Source organism: Pelecanus crispus, chromosome 11 (genome assembly GCF_030463565.1).
Source record: "Pelecanus crispus isolate bPelCri1 chromosome 11, bPelCri1.pri, whole genome shotgun sequence".
Taxonomy (NCBI): domain Eukaryota; kingdom Metazoa; phylum Chordata; class Aves; order Pelecaniformes; family Pelecanidae; genus Pelecanus; species Pelecanus crispus.
Window position 1 is genome coordinate 1826465 of NC_134653.1, and position 24523 is coordinate 1850987.

At 59.4% G+C, this 24523-nt stretch overlaps 1 protein-coding gene across 2 annotated transcripts in view; it reads right to left on the bottom strand.

The window, feature by feature from the left end:
- Nucleotides 1–1988: 1988 nt before the first annotated feature.
- The window catches only part of NHERF2 (NHERF family PDZ scaffold protein 2), a 40467-nt gene continuing 17932 nt past the window's right edge, over nt 1989–24523 (bottom strand). For both annotated transcript variants that reach the window (XM_075718190.1, XM_075718191.1), the window contains 5 exons: nt 13725–13901; nt 9924–10077; nt 7306–7349; nt 6554–6616; nt 1989–2316 (listed from right to left, as the gene is read on the bottom strand). In XM_075718190.1, the coding sequence (XP_075574305.1) occupies nt 2158–2316; nt 6554–6616; nt 7306–7349; nt 9924–10077; nt 13725–13901 (597 nt within the window). In that variant the 3' untranslated portion in view covers nt 1989–2157. The remainder of the gene's footprint in view (nt 2317–6553; nt 6617–7305; nt 7350–9923; nt 10078–13724; nt 13902–24523) is intronic.

Consider the following 24523-nt stretch of genomic DNA (forward strand, 5'->3'; position numbering starts at 1 on the left):
GGGGGGGGGGCAAAAAAAGAGCAGGTAATTGTCTTTGAAGTGGGGTAGGGAAGAGGTGTCTTATTAATGGCAGCATCCTGGAGGGGAGGCAAACCTCGCCGCATCCTGAGCCATCATCCTGCTGCCAGTCTCGGCCCCCATAGCCAAACACCTGCACCAGTTCCTCTCCAAAGTCATTATTTTCAACCTGGTCAGCCCATCAACATTCCTAAAAGATAACTTTCGTAAAAGAGACCTCATCTCCTTCACCCCTGAGGCTTTCCGTGCTCTCCTGCCAGCCAGCGAACAGCCACGGGCATCGGCTGCTCCCCACGGTGAAGCCCAATGTCCTGGCCCCGCACCAGCCCGCCACTGTGCTGAGCCCCAACCCGCTGCCGAGGAGAGCAGTAAATGTTATAAGGCACCTTTTAGCTCAAAACTTAGGAAATCCACACATCCGATAGCCGCAGTGCACTAACCCAAAGGCCACAGGCTTGTAACGCAGGGCAAAAGCCCAGCCACGCGTTTTAAGGTGTCATCGACGGCCAAGTGATTGCTGCCATTTGCTTTTAGCTGGGGAAAGGGGTTTTGTACTCGACTGTCCTGCTGTGCCCGGTCCCTTCCCACTGCTGCCTTGGCATTTGAGCTGAAATACCAGGCAGCCACCGTGGCTGGGCCTGGGGAGCTGCTGGAGCGTCGATGGAGGGGGCCAGCCCCACGGCGCCGGGACCCTGCCCTGGTAAAACACCTCTGCAGCCCAAGAGCCTCATACTTCGGCTTGGTCATCTTCCCTCATTGACGGCCAAAGGCAAGGAATAGAGCTTAGATAGGCCTGATTTGTAATGCTTTAAAGATGTATTTTTGAGGCTCTAATACCAAGAGCAGGGGGTTTTCAAAGGAGGCGACAGAAAGCCAAAGCAACTGCGCGCTCCATCGCACCGCTGCCTGCATCGTAGCCAGCCCCAGAGTTCCCACGGCTTCGGACGCCCTCCCACCAGCGAGCCAGGGCCTGGGCTACGCTCACCGGCTGGAGGCATCGAATACCAGCCCAGAAGTGCCAAACTAGCCGGGACCCAGACCCTGCTCCAGCACCCAGCACCCAGGCACAGCTGAGCCCCGCTTCCCCAGCGCCAAGCCCACAGCTACAGCCGGATCCCCACGATCCTCCCTGCAAATAGTTGCTGGGTTGTGCTCACTTTCGAGTCCGTCCACAGAGTTTTCGCAGCATCTCGTGGCTCTTGTCGTCTTGCAAGGCTGCCGGAGCCGGGCCGGCAGCACCGCTCCTCGCACCGTGGGGCAGGACTGGCCCCACTCCCTGCCTTCCCGCGCCGCATCGACGACTGTAAATGGTGAAGCCTGTGGCATTTGAGCTGTTTGGTTTGGGGTTTGTTTTTAAATCCTGCCCTCTGCCCTCTGCAGAGCTGCTGGGGATGAAAAAGGGGCTTTTATTGCTGGGGCAGAAGTCACTGGTGGGAAGGGAGATTCCTAAACTAACTGGAAACATATGGGACCATTAAAAAAAAAAAAAAAACCAAAAAACCCAAAACCAACAAAACAACCTTTTTCATTTCAATAGCAAAGCCAACAAGAGCGATTTACAGTCACTGTCCGTTTTCCCATCGTGTGAGTAGTTAACGCTGCAGACAGGGTGCCGGGGAGGGGGTGCCAGGTACCCCCCACCCTGCGGGCCCCACCGCGGCGGGGGCACGAGGCCGTAAGACGTTTGCACAGGGGCGCAGAGCATCCCATGGGGCTCAGTCTGGGACACCCGCAACACCAAAATGAACACCCCAAATAAAACAAAAAAAAAAAAAAAAAAAAAAAAAGTAGTAATAGCCTAAATGATGCAGGTAAGAAACGAGTTAAACTCTTCCAGTCCTTTCTCATAGGAAGGGGGGACGGCGGGCAGCCAGGGCCAGGCTGAAGAGCAAGCAAAAAAAGGAGCTTTGGTCACGTTTGTCTTATGAGAATCGCTGGTGAGTAACAATAATAATTATAATAATAATAATTAAAAAAAAAAAAAAAAAGGACTTTAAAATACGCCTTGTAAAAGCAACCAGTGAAGAGCAGAGCACAAAGCATCTCACGTGGACACTGAAGGACAGGGCGTAGGCACCTCAGAAACGTCCGAGCTGGGGCAGGGGCGGGAGAGCGGCGGACGGCAGCCACCAGCAAGGCTCAGAAATTGCTGAAAATCTCCCGCTTCTTGTTCCAGTCCATCTGCGGAGCTCTCTTCTTCACCCGCTTGGCCCGCACCTTCTCCTTGGCCTCGGCAGCCGTCGGGCTCAGGGTCAGCCCGCTCTCCTCAAACGGGTCTTTCTTCTCCGCGTCTCCATCCTGCGTGGAGAAGGGAGAGAAGGCGTCAGCGTCCCCCCCGCCGCCACGAGCAGGGCCACGGTGTCCTGCAGCATTTCACCCTGCACAGCCCCAGGAGAGGCATTTCCTCCGGCGAGCATGGTAACAAACGCGCAGGGGTGGGCTTTTTTTGGAGCAGAAGGTCAAAGTCCCTCCCCCGTGCCGTGTCTGTGATTCCACCGGCGGCGGCAGCATCCGTGTGGCCACGGAGTTAATTCCTACATTGCGTTTTGTGGTTTGTTTTTTGGTTTTGGGTTTTTTTTTTTCTTTCCCCCGCCTGAAGAATGTGTGGCTGCCACGGCTGGAAGTGGAAAAGCAGAAACACAGAAGCTGCTGCCAGAGGGAAAAACAAGCTGCTCCGCTCATCTGCTGGGAAAAAATGAAAAATAAGCCCCTGGTGTAGGCAGAAAGCAGGGGCGAGGGAGCGAGCTGGGCCTCGGGGCTCGCAGGGAGGGGTTGCGGCAAGGCCCCCCCGTGCTCGCCGGCCCGGGCGCCCGTGGCTACCCTGGGCGGGGATGGGGCTGCCTGGGAGGGCAGCAGCGCCGGCTGCGTGCAGGCCCAGCGCGGCCGCCCTAAAACGCCCGTCAAGGCAGGATTTGCTTTGGGAACCGTATTGAAAACGGCATCTTTCCATCTGCTTAATCGAAGTGCTGTTATAATACGAAAATTAACTTTTTCTAGAGTCACCGTGGCAATGTGCCCCCAAGCCAAAAACCCCAGTGCCCCTCCACGAACCCTGACCCTCTTGTTCCTGCAGTAGGTGAAGGACAGCCACCACGTCCTCGGGGTACAATTAACATCCCGGCCAAAACGCTTTTATTCCATCGCGTCCCTGCTGGGGACAGACCCAGCACCGGGTCTACGAGCCCCTCAAGCCCCCCATGTCTGGGAAGCCTCGCCCCCGCCGGGACTCGGCTCATCAGAGCTGGTTTCAGTGGGCAGCACGCTCCATAGCGGGCGCAATCTCAAGCTTCGGCTTCATCCATCGCATCCACCAAGCTGGGTGGGAGTGTCGATCTGCTGGAGGGTGGGATGGCCCTGCAGAGGGAGCTGGCCAGGCTGGACCGATGGGCCAAGGCCAACTGTGTGAGGTTCAACAAGGCCAAGCGCCGGATCCTGCACTCGGGTCACAACAACCCCATGCAGCGCTGCAGGCTGGGGGAAGAGCGGCTGGAAAGCTGCCTGGCCGGAAAGGACCTGGGGGCGTTGGTCGACAGCGGCTGAACATGAGCCAGCAGTGTGCCCAGGTGGCCAAGAAGGCCAACAGCATCCTGGCTTGTGTCAGGAACAGTGTGGCCAGCAGGAGCAGGGAGGTGATTGTCCCCCTGTGCTCGGCGCTGGTGAGGCCGCACCTGGAATGCTGTGTCCAGTTTTGGGCCCCTCAGCACAAGAAGGACATTGGGGTGCTGGAGCGTGTCCAGAGAAGGGCAGCGGAGCTGGGGCAGGGTCTGGAGCACAGGGCTGGTGGGGAGCGGCTGAGGGAGCTGGGGGTGTTCAGCCTGGAGAAGAGGAGGCTGAGGGGAGACCTGATCGCTCTGCAGCTCCTGGCAGGAGGGGGCAGGGAGGGGGTGTTGGGCTCTGCTCCCACGTAGTTAGCGATAGGACGAGAGGAAATGGGCTCAAGCTGCGCCAGGGGAGGTTTAGGTTGGAAATTAGGAAAAATTTCTTTACAGAAAGGGTGGTCAAGCATTGGACCAGGCTGCCCAGAGAGGTGGGGGAGTCCCCATCCCTGGAAGCGTTCGAAAAACGGGCAGAGGTGGCACTTGGGGACATGGTTCAGTCTAGTCTACCCTTGATTGGTTTAGTGTGGGCTTGGTAGTGTAGGTTAATGGTTGGACTGGATGATCTTAAAGGGCTTTTCCAACCTAAACGATTCTAGGATTCTATGATTCTATGATCCGTACTGAGGCTTTGCCAGGTCTCGGTGCCGGGCAGGGCGGACATGCCCCAGGAGCCCAGCTCGGGGAGAAGCAGCTGTGCCCCGGAGCCGCGCTCTGCGAGTGCCGCGCTCGTGTCAATACTGGGCAAACGTACAGAATCACGACCTTCAGTTTTAAGGAAACATTTTAAAGCCCACCTACTCACATTGCTGCCCTACCACGCATGCGAAACTCCAAAATAACGATTCCGCAAACCCTGCTGATAACCACGGGCAGGTCTTCCACCAGCGCTGCGAGACAGCGGCTCCAGCTTTGCCCTGGCTTACGAACGCAAACTGAGCCCGGCAGCGGCTTGGACGAGCACGCCAAGCGACGAGCCGGGGGCAGAGCCGCAGGCAAACCCCCCGGCACCCCCCAGGGACCCCGGTTTCTGGTGCAGAGGTTGGACAGCGATCCCTGAAGCAGCCCAAAGGTGACTCCGCCGGAGGAACCGCTGTGCTCGGGCACCGGGGGACAGCCCGGTGTTCCAAAGACAGCAGCCGATAGATCAGGACATGTATTATTTAATGCCCAGAGAGAAACGGAGATGCCAGGCTGCAGGCGTTTGGCCGCAGCTCTCGGACACAGCTGGCGTTCGAGATGTTTTAGGGGCCCTGGGTGCTCAGAGGAGCGCTCGCTGCCGTCACGCTCCCGCTCCCAGCCGTCTCGGGGCGGGGGACAGCGCAAGCACCGAGAACCAGCAGAGACCCCACGCAGCACCTGTGTGGAGGCGTTCCTCTATTTTTAGCAGAGCCTCATGCTAAAGATAAATTTTTTGAGCACTTCAGAAATCCCTTACTTAGTAAGAAAAAGCCCTGCTAAATTAGTAACACCGAGAGAATACCAATCTATGCTGTGTGTTTACTTAGAATCATAGAATCATAGAATCGTTTAGGTTGGAAAAGCCCTTTAAGATCATCCAGTCCAACCATTAACCTACACTACCAAGTCTACTCTAAGCCAGTCAAGGGTAGACCAGACTGAACCATGTCCCCAAGTGCCACCTCTGCCTGTTTTTTAAATACTTCCAGGGATGGGGACTCCCCCACCTCTCTGGGCAGCCTGTTCCAATTCTTGACCACCCTTTCCGTAAAGAAATTTTTCCTAATTTCCAACCTAAACCTCCCCTGGCGCAGCTTGAGCCCATTTCCTCTCGTCCTATCGCTAACTACGTGGGAGAAGAGACCAACACCCACCTCACTACAACCTCCTTTCAGGTAGTTGTAGAGAGCGATCAGGTCTCCCCTCAGCCTCCTCTTCTCCAGGCTAAACAATCCCAGTTCCCTCAGCCGCTCCTCATAAAGCCTGTGCTCCAGACCCTTCCCCAGCTTCGTTGCCCGTTCACCTTGCACAGCCGGGTCTGCCCTTCCCTGGCCCTTCACTGCGGCGTTCAGCCAGGCTCCACCAAACAGCCCGGCCAGCAGCCCTGCGGGTCACCAAATCCACGCTCCTCCCATCCGAAGCAGCTCCTTGAAACGCTGTGATAAATTCACTCTGCTCCAAGCTAAAAGCCATTTGGCTGGTTTTAAATTTTAGCCTGCCTCGTTGCTCTTAGCAGCACTTGAACCTCACAGCTCCGCTCCTCCTGCTCTCCCGGCTTCCCAGCCTTGCCTCCTGCCCTGTAGCTCGTCCGTATAATCACACTTCAGATCCAAAACTCTTGTAGACACCCTTTCATCTTACACCTCCTTTCAAACTACTCAAGCACGAGTCGCTGCCCAGCGAAGTGCCAATTATCTCGCTGCCGCTACCGCTCGACGTTCTCCTGCGCTCCGTTTGGGGCAGTGCCGCCTCCTCCCCCGGGTCACGATGCCCGAAGGGACGAGCATGCGCGAGTCCTCCCGGAGCCGGGACGGAGCACGCATCCGCACCCTTGCGAAACTCGCCCCTTAATTCGGGACATCTGCTGCTGCTGGCAGCGGCCGTGCGAGCCCCGCAAGCTTTTCTGACCCTGGGACGAAGAGGGGAAAGAAGATCTCTGTGTGAGTGGCTCGTGCTGCTACAGCACCCGTCACCCCGAGGGTCCCGAGCCCTTGACCAGCCACCCGAAGGAGTCACCGATCCCGCCCGGCAACGCGGCCACCTCCGCGCTGGAACCAGCAGCTGCTGAACAGCTCGCGGCTCCATTTCATGCACGTCCACAGTGCAGGGGATGAAAGAAAACTGTATCTTGCGTGCTGAAAGTGTACCTAAGTCTGCGAGACAAAACTGGAAATGAGTTGAAAGGCATTACAGTACCATAAAGCAAGCACGCGCCTACAGTAGGATGGAAAAGGGAGGGGGAGTGTTTGGGGTTTTACCTCCGATTCCTTCCCAGGACTTTGAAGGTCGCTGTGAGATGAAGACGTGGATCCTCCATTCAGCTAATGGAAATGAAAATGTTAGTCCAGTTTGCACAAAGACAGAATTAGGAAAAAAAAAAAAAAATAAAAAAAACTAGGCACAAAAACCCTCCAGCTTGGTGGGGACAGACATCGCAGCCGGGCAGAGAGCAACGCCTGGCTTGTCCAGGGACAGGGACAGAGCCCGGAGGGGACAGTGCTGCCGAAGGGACCCTGCGCGCACATGCATGCACGCACACGTGCGCGCGCACACACGCATACGCTGCACACACAGGAGCTCCCCGGGATTTGCCGGCAGAGCCGTGGCTCTCCCGCGTCCCCGCGCCAGGCTGAGCGCGGTCCCCGTCCTGCCAGCGCCGGGCAGCCGCTCACGTCCACCCCATCACGGGGAGCAGGGATTAAACGGGGCTGAAACCAGCCTCGTTCAACCCCTAAATTAAAGCTGCAGCAGGAAACAATTAAAATCAGCCAGCAGCAGTTAAGCTAAACGAGCCTTGGGGACATTATGAGCATCCCTCTCCGCTCTGCAGGCTGGCAAGCCAACCCACGGGCTCCCATGTCACCGCTGGGAGCCAAGGAGAGCCAGGAGCATGGACTCTCACCCCCGATCCCTCTTGATCACTCCGGCACGTTCCCCTAAAGTGAGCTAACCCGGGGTGCTGCCCAGCCACCCCGGCCCTCGGGGCACCCGGGAGCAGGCAAGGACTCACCTGAGTCTGCGCGGATCCGTTTGTCAGGGGCTGAGGTACCACACCTACAGACGACATAAAAAAAATACACGGTAAGTGCACTCAGCTGGGATTGCTGGCCACAGGTCCCGGGCAAGCACCCCTCAGCATCGCCCCCGGCCACGCCGAGCCTTCTCCCCTGCCCGCCCCACCAGCCCAGCGCGGCTGGGTTCTTCTTCATCCCGTGCTGCTTCCGAGCCCACGCAAAAGCCCGTCCATCCCCCTTGCGCCCTTCCGGAACCAAATTCCTCCCAATTCCCCTGACTTTACTTCATTTCACCCTGGTTTCGTCAGAAGAAAACACCTTCCAGGAAGGGGACCAAGTAACTTCTTTCTATGAGCACTAAATTCAGCGCGCTCCCATTTTTTTTTTGACTGTTAAGTAATTTTTCTTCAGAAGCTGTTTAATCAGAAATCTTAAAAACCAACCCTATATTCTTCACCGAAATCCGCATCTTGTTGGTGTCACAACAAGCAGCGTGTGGCAAACAACCCGCTCCCCAGGTACTCTGGATTTGGTTTTTTTCCTCTCATTTCCAACGATTTGCACTAATAATATTCCACACGATGGCAAATTTTACGCAGATAAGCTGCCGGTCACCACGATCAAGTCATTGCTAAAGGCATTTCCATGTCTCATCTGTCCCAGGCTAACAGATGCGTTAATCGTGACAAGATCAGTAACGGAGTTATGTGGAGCGTGAACGCTTCTCGGGGCAGAGCCCTCTCCGTGCATCTCTCCAGCCGAAGACAACGATGCGGATGCACGTCGCTGCGGAACCCAAAATCCAGCGAAGTGAGAGCAGCGCGTGGTGCCAAACGCGGCTTGCAGCTGCCGAAAGCCGGGGCAGCTAACTGCACAGCTCCGAGGCCAGCATCTCCCCGCACCGCGCGCGGACACGGCCGGGCTCTCCGCACGACCCGTTTGGGGGCTGCATCGGCGCGGGCTGCAGGGATTCCTGGTGCAACTCGGGGCACCTTTGCGTTTTAAAAAAAACATAAACCCAAATCATAATTTTGAGAGTGTGCTGGTGCAAAAGCCTCGGTTATGGGGCTGGGATCCTTCGGTATTTTATCATACTGAATGTCGGACTCGTTTTTACACTATGATAAGCTCTGAGCAATGGTCATCAGAAGAAAGTCAGCTCATAGCGGAAATGATGCTAAAGTCTCCAGTATCATAAGAAGCTAAAAGATAACGTTATTTAAATGAGAAGCAAGCTTCAAATCACAAGCAATACTGAACTTTAAAAAAAAAAAAGTAATTTCAGAATTTGGCACGTCTGGAAATATTTTCCTACTTCCTTAATCCTGAAAGGTGCACAGCTCTCAAAATACACTCAACTGGCTAAAACGCTGAGGTGCTTCGGATCAGCTGCAAGACTTTGAAACCGTCAGCTCGAGGTCAAAGCAGTTTGCTTAAAGAGTGCGATTATTGCTTCCTCTTATCCCGCAAACAGCAGGATTTACCGCAGCACTTTGCCACCAACACGCGTACTGTCGCCGGCCAGGCAGGCCCAGCTCTGGACCTCGGACGAACGCACCGAGACGGCAGCGAGAGCTGCGGAGCCAAGGCAGGGGCTCCAGCACCCACCCGCACCCCCCAGCGCGTCCGTGGCCCTGGCCACGTCCCCACCCCGGGCAACAAGGGCTCCTTTCTCGCCCCCGCCAGCGGCCAGCTCTCGCCCCAGCTCCTCCTCGAACCGACGCGCAGCATCTGACACCGTTTTCGCCCCGTGCGCTTCTCTGCATTGTTTGACCCATTTCTTTGGACAAATCTCCCCATTGAGCGCCCGAGGGAGCCGGAGTGCGGACCAGATAAGGAACAGCTGTATTGGGAAACAGAGCTCCCCATTCAGCCGGGGCGGCAGGACGCGCCGGGGAGCGCCCCGCTCCCTCCCCAGCCGGGAGCTGCAGCACAACAGGTTGGGGAGCGGACAGGCAGCTTTCTCTGCCAGGTTTCAACAGCAAGGAAAACATTTCCTGCAACAATCCGTCCCTGTGATCGCCGCGGCGTGAAACCCTTCCCCCTGCGCGCACACCGTGTTTGCTCTGGTATTTCTCGATGCACCCTCAGGCTCCTTCGCGGGAGCAAAGAGCAGCGGGGGATTTATTATTTATTGCGCTCTCCCTCCTGAGACCCCAGCTCAGCACCCTGGGCAGACCGCTCCGCTCCCCCAGACCCTGCGGGTCCACCCGCTCCGACGCCAGGCACCCCGTCTGCCAGGGTGCGGGTGCTGCAGCCAAAAAACGGAGGGGCCCGAGGAACGGCGGTCAGAGAGGCTTCCCAGCCCCAACCAGGTGGCCCAGCCCCACCTGAGCATCCCTGCGCGGGCTCATCGCTCACCGAGCACCCAGCTCCCCCCGAACCCCACCACGCTTCGCCCCCGTCGCTTTACGGCAGCAAGTTCCTACGTTAATTATTCACCGTGTAAAAATAACACGCATTCTCGCTATTTATAAATAGCTGGGTGGTGCTCAGGAAACTACGGAGGGATGAGACAGAAGGGAAACGACTCTCCCTCGCTTCTGAAATCCCACCCATGTCACGGGGAGTCACGGGGACGGCGCAGCGTCGCCCAGGGAAAGCGAGGTCTCACCTTTGGTGTGCTCCTCCACGGGGGTCACCCCCAGCTTCTTGAAGTAATCATCCGTTTCGGGGTCCACCACCAGCAGCCTGGCTTCGTTCTCCCTGGACTTAATGTGGGACACCACCTCCGAGTGCCGCAGGCCTTCCACGTTTATGCCGTTCACCTGCAAAACGACGGCGTCAGAACCCAAGTCTGTGCCCCCCGCGGCAGAGATGCTGGTCCCGCTCACAGACCCCCCCCGAGCAGCCTCCTCATCCTCCGAGGGATGGGATTTTCCTTTTTTCCTTTCTGTTGGGATGATAGGAAGGCTACAGGCTTTTTCCTTCTCCCTCTCAAGCCAGCCACAGCCTCCTGCCAGAGCAGCCTCCGTGTTGCTGCACGCCTCCGCCCGCATCCCAAATGCATCCATGGGGGACCACAGCCCCCAGGCTCTGCCATCACCTCGCCCACCCCGGTGCTGCCGAAACACTCTGGCCGCCCTCTTCAGTGATTTCAAGCCCCTTCGCCTTGGATGTGCCCCAGGCATCTCAGGCTGCCTACGGGGTACGACCATGCGTGCGGGCAGCGGGCTGGCTGCTGCCAGCGTGTCCTGTCCCTGCCCGGGCGGCTGCAGCATCACCACGCCGTCGTTCATCCCTCCGTGACGGAAAACCGTGGATTTCCCCTGTCTCCGGCGGGCGAGTCCCGGTACCTGCCGCACAGATTCATTTCTCCCTCCCCTGCGTGCGAGCCAGGACCTCCCAGGGAACGTGATCCCGGTTGTTCCCCGCAGCGAGGGGACAATTGCGATTTTTGAGGCATTGTTCGGGCGGGGAATGAATCACCCTTTGTCCCTCGGGGGGGGGGAGAGGTCTCCGCACCGCCCGGCCCCTCGCTGCTGGACCCGCTTTTGTGCGATAAACTCTTTTCAATGCTGCAGCCCGTCTCCGGCAAAGCTCAACCCACCCTTCGCCGCCCATCCTGCCGCTGGCACCCCGAAGGCGCCCGCCCGCAGGACAGCGGAGCGATGTGCTAATTCAGCTTGGATGGAGAAGGGGAGAGAGTGCCGGTGCACAGAGATCACCGGGAACGGAGTCGCCTCCTCCTCTTAAAAACAGCTACTCCATTACTACAGCTTTCTGAGACAAATGGAAGGCTTCAGAAATCTGTCCAGCCCAGAAAGGCCTTCGTTAGGAGAAGTGGACAGCAGGTTTTGCTTTTCTAAGCCGCACACAACATTACAGCTGCGTGCTTTGGATGCGCACGCCTGCTCTCCTGCGGGGCCGTGGCTGCCCAGGATCAGCATCCACACATTTTTATTCCTCCTCCTTCTGCAGACAGACAACTGTCGCCTCCTGCACCAGACCCTGAAGCACCCCGACGCCAAAGTGGGGGACCGAGCCTGGGAGCGAGGGTAACCCCGTCCCGGCAGCCCCCCGGGGAGCGGAGCTGCGCCGGCGTGGCTTTGCCCCAGCAGCAGCCGGGACGTTGCAGCCCGCCCCAGGGAAGCAGGACAGCGGATGGGGCTGGCCCCGGCCCAGCCACGGTCCCTCTCGCTGCAAAACCGTGGTTGCATCGCAGCGGGGACGAGTAGCCGTCGCCTCCGGGGCGTGCCGGAGCTGTTGGGGGGCTGGAGACCCTCCTGCTGGCCCCCAGCCCCGCCGGCGGCTTCGGCACGACCCGGAGGCGGCGGCTGCTCGTCCCTGCCGCAAAGGGACAAGGCAGGTGAACGCTGCAGAGCCTGAGCTGGGCCAGCTCCAAACTTTGGGTTCCCCTCTGTGTTCCAGATGCCTGAACACAAACCTGGGGCAGAAGCAGGTCCCGAGGGCCAGGATACAGCTCCAAGGGCTGGGATGGAAAGGGAACCCCTTCCCCAGGCTTTGCACCTCACTAGCAACCTCAGCTGCCGGCTTGTAACCCCGCTCCATCCCCGGCAGCACCCTGCCACCTCTCCCGGCCACCCCGCTTCACCCCCGGTTGAGCTCGGCCAGGCAGCACGGGGCTGCTCTCCCCCTGCCCCGCGCAGCAGGGCTGGGGGGCATCAAATATTTATCGAAGCCCCAACGAGCGGGTACGGAGGGGATTGGGTTTCCGAGCTCGCCAGCTCACCCCGTGCCGCTTTGTGCGTGCCAGGCGCTCCGCCAAGCACCGATAAATAAATAACACAGCCCCTCGCCGTGACACCGCGCTGCCGGGAGCTGCTGCCGCCCGCTTCCAGCCCCACGCTGCTCCCGGCATTAAACTTGCAGGTGCTGGGAAGAGGCGGCAGCTCCCACCGGCTGGGGAATGATTATTCACGGGGCTAGAAGGCAGGCGAGTGCTGTAGTCTTAGTATTTCCCCGACTTGCTCGGCTCCACAGGATGCGAGCGTTTTCTTCCAGGAATGCAAACCCCTTTCCCGCTCCGGAGCCGGCGGCGAGGGCCATGGCTTGGTCCCTGCGGGAGGGTTTTGGGGTTCACCTCCCTGGGGAAGGGCCACGCATCACCCCGAGCAGGGGACATCCACGTGCTCCCGCGGTGCCGAAGTGAAAGGGGTGACGGCTGCTGAGCCTGGGGCACCGGCTGCCGGATCAAGCCCTGCCTGTCCCTCTGTCCTGCCTGTCCCTCTGTCCTGCCTGTCCCTCTGTCCGTGCGCTGCTCAAGCCCTGCCCAAAGCGCAGGCAGCTCTGGATGGGGAAACCTCGTTCTTCAGGAAAAACACGAGACACAGACAAACCAAAGGGAGGGCGATTCCCAGACACATCAAAACTTGTGCTGGCCAGCGCTCAGTGACCAGGAAGATGCTTCCAAGAGCAATTTACCCCCCCTGCCTTTCACAATTTCGTGTCTTAAAAATTTCCGCAAAGCTTCTTCCCCTGCTCTTTTTCCAAACGCCTGCCTGGCAGTGCAGCAGCTCGGCCGGGCGGCACCGGCCCGTCCCCGCGCCCGTGGCAGGACGCCAGAGCGGAGGGCGGCTGGGTGGGAGGCCACCCCCTCCCCTGCGCTGGGACGGAGCCCACGCGTCCCCACAGCGCGTTCGCTGCAGCGGGCAGAGCCGGCTCCAGCACCAAGCGGCACAGAATCCTAGAATCGTTGAGGTTGGAAAAGACCTTTAAGATCATCCAGTCCAACCATTAACCTACACTACCAAGCCCACCACTAAACCAGCTAAGGGTAGAGTCATAATTTCATGTTTCCTGGCTTGCTGGCTGGATTCTTTTTTAATGAAAGTAAAAACTAGGAATCATTAAGGTTGGAAAGGATCTCTAAGATCATCAGTCCAACCATCAACCCAACCCCACCATGCCCACTAAACCATGTCCCCAAGTGCCACCGCATCAGGCAATGCCGCCAAGCACAGGGCTCGCCGTGCTGCAGCGGGGGAGATGGGCACCCATCAAGCACCCCACCTGTCCGCAGGATCCCGCTGCCAGCCCCGAGCCACCCGGACGGGCGCAGGGACAGCGGCTCACCCGCTCCGACCCGCCGCTGTGCCAGCCAGAGCCAGCAGCAGCATCTAAATGTCAGCGCTCGCAAGCGCCCGCTTTGCATGAGCCGCCGAAGGACCACGCAGCCACCGCCTAAGCACCCGCATCGGTCTTAGGGCTCCATCTTACAGAGGAATACGGGGGGGATCTGATGGAAAAGGTCACGGGATGGGCGTTTGTTTCGGGATCAGGCTTCCCGAGGGTCCCATCACTTCTGCTGTCCCTCTCCCCACCTGCAAGAGCGGGGACAGGACCCGGCCGCTCCCGCCAGGCTGGGCAGGATCGAACGTCCCTGCGCGGCACGTGCCGAGGAAACCCCAAACAGCCTCCCGGGAAGGGAGGTGCCGAAGCCCCGCGCCGTTACCTCCACCAGCCGGTCCTGGGGCCGCAGCCCCGCTCTGGAGGCCGGCGAGTCGGGGTCGACCGAGCGGATGAACTGCCCCGGCCGGGACTTCTCGCTGTGCAGGTTGAAGCCGTAGCCATTGGGGCCTTTCTTCAGGTGGCAGAGACGCGGGCACAGCTCCTTCTGTCCGTTTAAATCCTGATTAACAGAGGAGGGGTTGAGGGGAGACAGAAAACATTTCATTTATAGGTTTGGTTTTGCTCCGAGGCAGATACAATCATAAATAAAGCTACCAAGGAAGCACCATATCTGCACCCCGTGCTCCCGTTCCCCTGAACGGGGACAGGTTAACAAATGAGTTTCCTCTCATTGAGTCTATTTTAGAAAATCAATTGTCCGAAACCACTCCAGAAAAAATTAAAACAAAACAAAAAATGCATTTCCGTCGCCAGAAGCAGCCCAGATAAAGCCCGCCCATACACCAAGACCCCCCCAGCAGCAGCCGAGGCCCAGTGCCGCAGCCCTGGGCAGGGAGGAACCAAACCCGAGAGTCAAGACACTGGATTAACCTTAGTAATTTATTTAAGGCAGTGCCGTGCCCTCGGTCCCGGCGACATCGGCATCGCCCACGGGTGCGATCACTTCCCAGCACAGGGGCTCTGGGGGCCGGGGTGCTGAACCCCACGCCTGACGGCCCCCCGCAGCACGGAAGGGCTGAGCTTGCCGTAGGATGAATCATAGAATCATAGAATAGAATTCTAGAATCGTTTAGGTTGGAAAAGACCTTTAAGAGCATCCAGTCCAACCATTAACCTACACTACCAAGTCTACTCTAAGCCAATCAAGGGTAGACCAGACTAAACCATGTCCCCAAGTGCCACCTCTGCCCGTTTTTTGAACACCCCCAGGGATGGGGACTCCCCCACCTCTCTGGGCAGCCTGGTCCAATGCTTGACCACCCTTTCCGTAAAGAAATTTTTCCTAATTTCCAACCTAAACCTCCCCTGGCGCAGCTTGAGCCCATTTCCTCTCGTCCCATCGCTAACTACTTGGGAGAAGAGCCCAACACCCCCTCCCTGCCCCCTCCTTGCAGGCAGTTGTAGAGAGCGATGAGGTCTCCCCTCAGCCTCCTCTTCTCCAGGCTGAACACCCCCAGCTCCCTCAGCCGCTCCCCACCAGCCCTGTGCTCCAGACCCTGCCCCAGCTCCGCTGCCCTTCTCTGGACACGCTCCAGCACCCCAATGTCCTTCTTGTGCTGAGGGGCCCAAAACTGGACACAGCACAGGTACAGGTACATGAACGGTACAGGAGCACGTGAGGAGTTTCGCACCTTCCCCCCATCCCATGGAAAATGCTTTACGGCTCCTCGGGGCAGCCGGGGGAGCGACAAAGACCGGCTTTTCCCCAGGTCTGCAGGACCCATCGCACCCCCTCGGATGCTGCTCACCCCACCAGCCTCCGCCACGGCCCCTTCCAGCCCGCGCGTGCCGGCACAGCACCGCGGCCCCGGCAAGAGCCGCCTTGGAGACACGGGTTTTCATTTTCTGTGGTTTAAGGGAAACACCCGCCGTGGCCGAGTTTTAATCTTTCATTAAAAGAAATGCGGCTCCCCTCCTGCTAACAGACTTTTTTTTTTTTTTTTTTTTTCAGATCACATTTACGGCGAAATCTCATCCAGCCTTTCCTTTCAAATTAAAAACCCACGCGGCAATTTCCTCCCCGTTCCTGCCTTTGCCAAAAGGTACCGCCAAACACCGAACCTGCACCCCCTCCCCTCCCACCGCGTGCCCAGAGATGTCCCCGCCCCTCGGACAGCGCCGGGACTCCTTGTGCTCGCAGCACCTTGGGGTTATTTCTGCAAAACACCCTCGATGTTGCTTAAAAGCTGCTTCCCCTCTCTGTGGGGGCTGAGGGCACCCACGGCTGATGCCCAGGGGACCTGGCCCGGCCGCTGCTTGCGTGGGGACCCCGGGGATGATGCTGAGGGGCTCCGGCTGCACCAGGACCCTGCACGGCAAGAGCCAAAAAAGCCAAAGGATGCTTCCCACCCCCACCGTGGAGCCGAACTATGACCCAACGACGACGGGGAATAGCTCCATTTGCAATGCCACGAGGTGATTTTTTTGGCCACCGCGAGCCACTGTGGGGCAAATACAGAGGGCAGCGAAGAGCTGGATCAATTCCCCAGCACTCGCTGACCCCCCGGCTCCCCGCGGGGACAGCGGTGGCCCACCAAGGGCACCCCCGGGGTCAGCACCTAATTCCCGCAGGAGCAGCACGGTGTGGAAGCAAGCCGATTACCGGGCGCTGCCGGCGAGCTGCCGGCTCCTGCTGCCAGGGCTCAGTCGCTTGGTGGGCTGATCCCGTCTCCTTCATCCCCTCAAAGAAGGGATTTTCCGGAGGAGCATCAGGCAAGGACGCGCAGAGCGGTCACCCCCCAGGACCCGCCGCGCTGGGGAATGGCTCCGCCGCCTTTCCCCTTCGGCACGGCCACGGAGCCACCGGCTGCCGACGGAGAGAGCCCTCCCGCCCCGGGGCACCGCTCCCGGCTCAGTACCTACGGGCACCGCATTAATGCAAGCGGAAAAACACGACTAATTACTCGAGGCATGTCCCTGTCCCCAGCTGGGTCCCCCATTTTGCAGAGCTCAGGGCCGGAGGATCCCCCGCACCGAGCACAGGCACCATCGGGCGACGCTGCTGCTGCTGGCAGGGGACAGAGGCCACGGATGATGGGAGATAAACCCAAATAATCCCAGCAAGAAATACCCGCTTCGTGGCACAGAGAGCGCGTGTCCTCGCGCCGCGAGCCGTGACCGTCCGGCAAGCAGGGGGTCCTGGCAGCCCCCCGGCACCAACTGCGTCTTGCAGGCTGTAGTGCAGGGGGACGAGACCTGGGGACGGGAGAGACGTGGGGACAGGGCAAGAGGAGGCAGAAACCCACCACGACTGCTTCACTGCGGGGGGAAACTCCCCCTCGCCCCATCCGGCGCTCGCTCCGACCCGGCACGCACCCGCCGGCTCGATGGGATGCAAATAAATATCCCCGCACAGCTCTCCTCCAGCTGCCTATGAAATACCCGAGCTGGTGGGGTTCACGGTGGGTTGGAGGTGTGACCCCAGCCTCCATCCCTGTGCGGCCCGTTGTTGGGAACACAAATGCAAAAAAGCCACCTTCTTCCTCCCATCACCAAACACCAAACCGCCTTCTCCATCCCCTCTGCGACTTGCTTCCTCACGCTGAGCTCTTCCAAACACAGCCCCTGCGGGGCTGACAGCCTGAACCCCCCGCGGGCCCCCAGCCCTGCCGAACCCCAAAGCAGGGAGGGGACTGCAAAGCCTTCCCCAAGGCCAAGCGCCGGCACTCGGCAACCCCTGGCCAAAGCAAAAGCTGGAGCTGCACCCGCTTGCACCCATCCGCTCCCACTTGCACCCATCCGCTCCCACTTGCACCCATCCGCTCCCACTTGCACCCATCCGCTCCCACTTGCACCCATCCGCTCCCACTTGCACGGGTGTGTGCCGACTGTGCTCTCCAGCAGTGAGCAATGAGATCAATCCCAGAGTCCTGGGGCACAAAGCAGAGGGAATTTTGGCCATGGCTGCCCTGGGGAACAGAGGTGGATCAGGACCCAGGATCAGCCTGACCAGCTCAATCCCAGCATCCGGGAAGAAACGGGGATGCGAGATGACCAGCCCTCGCTGGACGCCAGGTCAGAGCTGCCCGTGATGCTGCTGCTCTGGCTCAGGAGGGACATCTGGGCCACCCCCTCGGGGCCAGAGCACCAAATTCCTCAAAAAGCGCTCGCAAACTAGGGCCACCGTCGGCAGCGCCTGTCGCGGGCATCAGGGCGCGCTTGGACCAGCTGCAAACTCTGTCTGAACATTTACAGAGATTAACCTGTAATGCAATGCAGTGGGGTTTTATAAAAAAAAAAAAAAAAAAAAAAAAAAAGCACAGAGGGAGCTGCAAGAAAAACCTTACTGACTGCTCAGGCGCACGCGCTGCAGCTGAGCTTGCAGGGAGCGTGGATGCTAGCAGGACAAGTTTTGGAGGAAGAGACCCACAGGCACCTGCCCATCGACACCCCAATGCACGGCTCGGTTCTTAAAAGGGGAAAATCATCAGCGGATTTATCCATCCGCTGATGGATAAAACCCAGCTCCTGATAAAAGAGAGCAGGGCTCCCCAAGCGCTTCAGCTACCTGCTCCCCAAAAGCCAGGACCAGCCCCGCCGCCCGCCACCACCCTGCGCTCGCACCCTCTCCCTCCGCAGATTCAGCACACCTGTGTTCTTCCCATGGCCCCGGCGCGGTTAGTTCACCCAATCTGCAAACATTTCCAGCTTGCCCTGGAGTTCTTCAAAAACTGAAGAAAACAGGAAATGATTCAACCGGCTGAAGAGGGTCAGATCTGCGCGACCTCAAAGGGTGCACGGGGCACCGCGCAGCTAGGAAAAGAGGGGAACGCTTCTGGGATCACCTATTTGGGTTTAGAAAGGACCTTTTTAAACCATTTTCACCCTGCTCCATTTTTATGGAGTCAGCAGCGTGAAAGCACCGAGGAAATCACCCGAAAATGCCGCGCCGCGGCTGCCACCCCAGCGCGGGGATCCCTGGGGCTCGGCAGGCGGCTGCGGGGGGACACACCAGCAGGGCCAGTCCCTCTGCCTTCGGGGAATCCCCTGGGATCACCCGTGAAATCAAATTACTCAATAAATAAACCACGCAGGGGAAAGCTTCGTCTGCAGGATCTCTTTGGCTGTGAGGGTGGTAACCAGTGCCGCGTCCTGCGCGGGCTTGCTCTACTTTCACCATAAAATCTTGAATTCAAGGTCCTTCGCTGAAATGGATTCAAGATCTTGCTTTAAAAAAAAAAAAAAAAAAAAAATAAATCCCAATTCAGCATCTGTTCTGAGCAGAAATCTTCGGGCAAAACTGCTTATCCTCCCGCAGGGATGATCCGGGGCTTTCGCTGGGCTCTTAAACCTCCAGACTAACGCAATCCTCGGCCACTGGAAAAAACAGGTCTTAGACCACGACTCCGCAAAGCCCCTCTCCGGGATTAAGCAAACACTGACGCTCCCCTCGCTTCACCCAGACCCCAGGACATGCTCAAACGCTTCGCGCTTACGTGCTCTGGTGACACGGAGCTGCTGCGCCTCTTGCCAGCCCTGCTATTTATTTTCTTTTCGACCGGTGCCAACGTTTCCCTGGATGTGTTCTGGGAAGAGATTTCCTCAGCTCCCGGGGGGATTTTGCCTTTGTGAAACCCAAGCCCTGCGACGAAGCGTTCCCTGTAATGGTGGCACATTTTCTGGGCTCCCCAGAAACCTGCCAACACTCACCCCTGCAGAAACGCTCCGGTACTGCTCCGGAGGAGGCTTCGCTGCCCTTTCACGTGCCAAGAACACAAAAGCCACGTTGGGTAAGTTAGATTCACACATACGCCAGAAAGCAACAAAAACGAACGGTATTTTTTTGTCTGTTTGCATGCAAAAGAAAGCAAATCTTTTTTCTAGGTGTCCAGATACTACCAGTGGCCACTAATTTCATAAGCTGGATTAAGAAGCAGCGGCATGCCGTACTCCACCTACAAGCGTCACTCTCTGTACGCATCCACAGGCACGTATGTGCGCGTGCAGATACACAAGCTGCATTGCCACGCCACCCCTGGAGCTGCCGCTTGAGGCAAATCATCACCGTTTCAGAAGGAAAAAGGCTTCGGAAACGCCGTTCAAGCTGGTCCCTTTAAAAATGCACAAAGAAGACATTAAATAGTAATGAAATGCTTTCAATTAAAAAAAACCCAAACCAACAACAACAACAAAAAAACCTGGTTGGGTGTTGCCAGCTCTCACAATCTCATTGCAACTCTTGCAGCATCTGATTTTTTCCCCTTAGTTTCCAGTGCTGCTTGCTGGGAGCTGGGGACCCCCAGGGACACCCCTGGGCTCACCGGGGTCCCCTGGGGACCCCCCCCCCCCCCCCCCACTGGGATGCCACAGCATGGGCTCCATGCCACCCCCGTGCAGCTCCCGGGACCGTCCCCATTTCGTACAACCTGGATGTTTCAGGCACGCCCCGCCATGGAGCCGGTATCATAAGTGTCACCGGCTCTGATTAACGAGAGGTTTCCACGCAATTAATTAGCACCAGCCTCCACGCAAGCAGACCCCAATCGCAGAAGCGCCAAACCGCCGGCGCTTTGGTCTTTTCTGTTTCCTGAAACAAACTCACCCCCAGCTTTTGAGGGGCAGCAGAGCAGCCCCCCGTGCTCCGCTGTCCGAGCAAAACCCCCTCGCCCCTAGGAAAGTCCCTCCCGGGCTCCAGCGCCCACCGGCCCCAGCTCAACGCCGGCACCAGAGACCACTCGCCGTTACCGCCGGCACCAGCCCCGCGCTCCCCCCGGCCCCTGCCCACCGCCTCCCCCTTCCCGAAGGGCACCAACTCACAAAACCAACCCGAGCCTTCAAACCATCACCCGCAGCGTGACGCTGAGCAGGGCTGGGGATGAAAGGGGCTTTTCGAAGACCACACAGGCTTTAGCACAGGTTTTTAAGCACGACGCAGACGCGGACAACCCAGCCAGAACGGCCGCGGGTCTCTCCCTGCCCGGGATGCCCGAAGCCGGCGGTGGCCGAGCGCAGCCACGTTGGGTCCCAGCTCCATCTCCAGCCCCTCCACCCCGCAGCTCCCCGCACCGCGCAGGCGAACGCGCACCCCGCAATGGGCTACAACGCCTTGAAAAGTCACGCTTTAGGGATTTATTCCACAAATAAGACGCCGGTGCCAGCGTGGACACCCACCTCTCCCGGCTCCTCCAGGAGAGGAGGAGGAGGGCTGAGCGCGCACGCACGCACAAACACGGAGCCAGTCTAGCAGCCGAGGCCGGGTCGGTGCCATCTGCCGCGGGAGCCCGGCGGGTCCCGGCACACCGCCGGGCACAGCCGCTCCTGCAGACCAGCGCGCCGAAGCCATGACGCTGCCGTGCACCTCAGCAAGGGGTTCGCTCCCTGAACCTCCTCCCAGGCTGAAGGGATGCTCTGGGCACGGCCGGGATGCGCGCGGTGTCCCACGGCGGCACCGTCCGCTCGTCCCCCCAGAACAGGGATTTGCTCAAACCGAGCTGAGCTCATCCGCCACAGGCGTGACGGCCGCCTCGGCCCCGTCGCCGGCGCGTAACCACCAGCAATCAGGGCTCGCCCCCTCATCGGCTCAACCCTGCCTGGGACCACCTCACCCGCGGCACTCCGCGCCCGCCGGCGCTTTTGGGGCTGCTCCCAGCACCATCCCTCCGTGGCCCAGCCCGGTGGCTTTGCCGTTTCCTGGGGGCATCCAAATAGGCTCTCATCGCCGCTGTTAGGAATTGCACCGCCTGGATGCACTCCAGGCCCCGGATCACCCTGCAAGACGTCAAGCCTTTCCGCCTCTGCTCAGCCGAGCTGGAGAAAACACAGGCAGGAGCATTCCTGCCTAATTTACATTGTTAACATATTTTCTTTTAAGTCTGCTCCCGTGGCGTTTCCTCTCCTTTCGCATGTGGTTTCGGTCAGAAAATGGCTCCTTTGCGCGCCTGCTCCCTGCAAAGAGAACCTCCACCGGCAGAGCCGGCTGGGGCTGAGGGATGCCGGGCTCCCATCCCGCTCCATGGCCACCTTGGGACACCAAGATGTCCTGGGGGGACAAGGGACGCTGCTCAGGGCCTCAGCATCCGTCCCCGCTGCCTCACCTCCAGCCAGGACCTCTCCATCCCCTGCACTTTGGCTTCTCCACTGCAGGCAGCAAGCGCCAAAGGATGCACGGGAGGGATGCCCGGCTGCTTTTGGGGGTCGCGGAGGAGAAGGGCAGCTCCGGCGGCGCGGGACCCTGCCCAAAACCCAAACAGCGGCAGGCAGAGCAGCGAGGGGCGATGCCGGGAGCCGGGAAGGAGCCGAGCGGGGGGAGAAACCCGCGCAGGAAGGGGGCCTGGGACGCAGCACCGCCAGAACAAGGGGCCCATTTACACCCGCCCTGACACGGGCACCCTCCCTTGGCAGTAATGGTTATACTGGGAGCCGAGCTGAGCCGCGGGCAAGCTTTAATTGCCACTATTATTACTACAACTTTATTGGAAGCTCAAAGGCTGCTGCCTTCGCTCAGATTTAGGGATGCGCTTAGCTTTAAGCAGATGCTTATCGCCCGGATCCGGGAAGGGGAGGGGGGGTCCTCGCATCCCCAGCATGAAAACCTGCCGTCCCTCCCGCTACAAAGACGAGGAAGGCTGGGAGAAGCGGGAGCCCTCACCGCAGCTGCCGGCGGTGCCCGCAGCCCTGCTCGCCGTGAGAACCGGGGAGGCTTTGGGCTCGTGCCACGGCCAGGAGCGGGATTACTGCCTCCATTCACTGCCGTGCCAGGGATCCGCCGCCTGCTACAGTGGGGCTGGTTTTCATTCCCCTTCCCCCAGGAATGACTCAAATTTTCCCAGTGAAGCAGCACCAGAAAGGGGGCTATTGTAGCCCTGCATCGCCCCGGGCCAGGGGGACCTTGGTGACACTTTGCGGGGGGGACAGGGCTGACTGCCGACGGCAAATGTCAAAGCAGCCTCGAAACGCAGCCAGCAAGCGGGACCGCCGGCCGGCAGTGCTGCGAGGGGGGAGGCAGAGCACCCCCGGGTCCGCGCCATGGGGTGAGGGCACGGCGGCTCTCCCACCGTCCCCGCCGCTGGGAAAAGCGGAGCGAGGACGCTCCCGGGGTCTCCCACTCCCCGGATGGTCCTCAGGTCCACGCCGGGATGCTGCAGCCCCCCACACACTGCTGCGAGGGGCTCGGGGGCTCCCTCCCTCCCTCCCTCCCCGGCCGCACACGTTTCACCCAGCTCCATCCCCCAGCTCGGAGTCAGCCAGCGCCAGATCGGCTCAGACTCCAGATGTTGGTGAAACGCTATAAATAAAGGAGGGGGAAGGGGACAGGCGGCTGGTGGGACGCCAGGCCCACCGAAACACAAGCAGATGTTCCCCTTCCTCGCGGGGCCGGGCTGCGCCCATCCACAGCCAGGTTTGGGGAGAAAGGTGGCGATTCCAGCACCCAGAGGTGCCGCGGCTGGCGAGACCCCCCCAGCACCTGCAGAAGGGGCATATTTCAGAGGTTTTCCACCAGACAGGCCAGGAATAAACCCTCGGGGAGGACCAGCTCCATAAACAACCTGCTTCCATTTTTATACAGCCACAACTCTAATTACCGCCCGCACCGTTAGCCGAGGAGGTGTCTCGGCTCCAACGCCAGCGGTCAAAAGAAAAAAAACTCGCTTTGTTCCTCCAAGACAGAGCCGACAGCCTGACTGACACTCTTAAAGCTCCTTGCTTCGCAGCATCGCCTGGGCAGCGGCGGCTGCTGCCTCCGCATCGCAACAGCCGGGAGGAATTTTTGGGTGCTCCCCGGGGACGTGCAGGGACTGCGGCAGCGCCCGCGGCAATCCCTGCCCTGAGAGAGGAGGAGGAGCTCGAACGCGGCTGAGCTGCCACGAAATGCCTTTTGGCAGGGCCTGTGGTCACCCCGAAAGGAGCAGAGTTATCTTAAATATCAGCAGGAGGAGAGGAGGGGTGCTGCAGGCTCCTGAGGGCGCCGGCACAAACCGTGCCACGGTGCCACCGTCCCTCGCCTCAGTGCCAAAGCTTCGTGTCACCGCCAACCCAAACTGCCAGGCACCTCGGGCTGCCAGCCCCCAGGGCGAGGTCTGGGCTTTTGTAGCTTATTTAAATTGCTTCCATTATTAAAATTGCTCCAATTATTTAAATTGCTCCAGCTGGGTTTGAGTGATAGAAGCATCAAAAAAAAAAAAATTACTTATTTGTTTTTAAAGGGCAAAAGACACCGAGATTTGCGCCGTTTTCCTCAATAGCTGCAGCGCTGCTGCCCCAGCATCCTCACGCCGGCCCGGGGGGCTCGGCCAGGCGCCGTGTCCCTGCCCGGGGGGCTGCTGGAGGAGCGGGGGCCGCACCGGCACGCACGCCCAGCGCCCTTTGGATGCATCCCGCCGCTTTCTCTGCCAAGGCGCAGCACAAAGGGAGCGAGCGAGGATGGCAGGCCAGCCAGGAGACAGCCGAGCAATCCCAATTAGCAGTGGAAAGCATCCAGCCGCGGGTACTCAGCAGGACCCGCAGCCAAGCCGCAGCTGATATGGTAATTTGGATATTTTCAGCGGGTGAGCCTCCAGCCCTGCCGGGTCTGCTCAGCAGATGGGAGCACCGAGGTGGGGCCGGCTGTGCCGATGCCGGGTGCCCGCTCTGCCCTCGGTCGCAGCCCGACGGCGGCCCCTGCGAGGAGGGGGATTAGCCGTGCAATGGAAACCCCGCGCCCGCAGGACGGCCCCTTCCAGTAGCGGAGGGGAAGGACGATGCCCGCAGACGGCGACGGCGGGTCCCGAGCCTCGGCAGGGACCCGCTGCTCCCAGGGACTCTCGCCCTGAGCCCTGCGGCCGTTCCAGACGCAGCGGAGGGGACGGTGTGGCTTGTCACCTGCGACCCTCAGCCCCCAGCAGCCCTTCCCAGGGCAACGCAAAAGCAATCGGAAAAAATGAATGAGGTCCCTCGCTGGCCGCTGGCACTGCGGGAGCGGCATGAAGAAGAGGGACGCGCCCTCCCTGAGCCGTGCACCAAAGCGTCCAGGTTCCCCCCAAGCCCGTGCACCCCAACCCGGTCCCTTCCAGGCGCTACGGGATGCAAACGCCACGGGAGAGCGTGCCAGCGCCCTGCCGCAGAGCCGGACCTCGGCCACGGCTCCAGACGCGACAAAAGGTTCTTATCCCGAGAAACCACCGGGCAGGAGAAAACAAGAGCAGG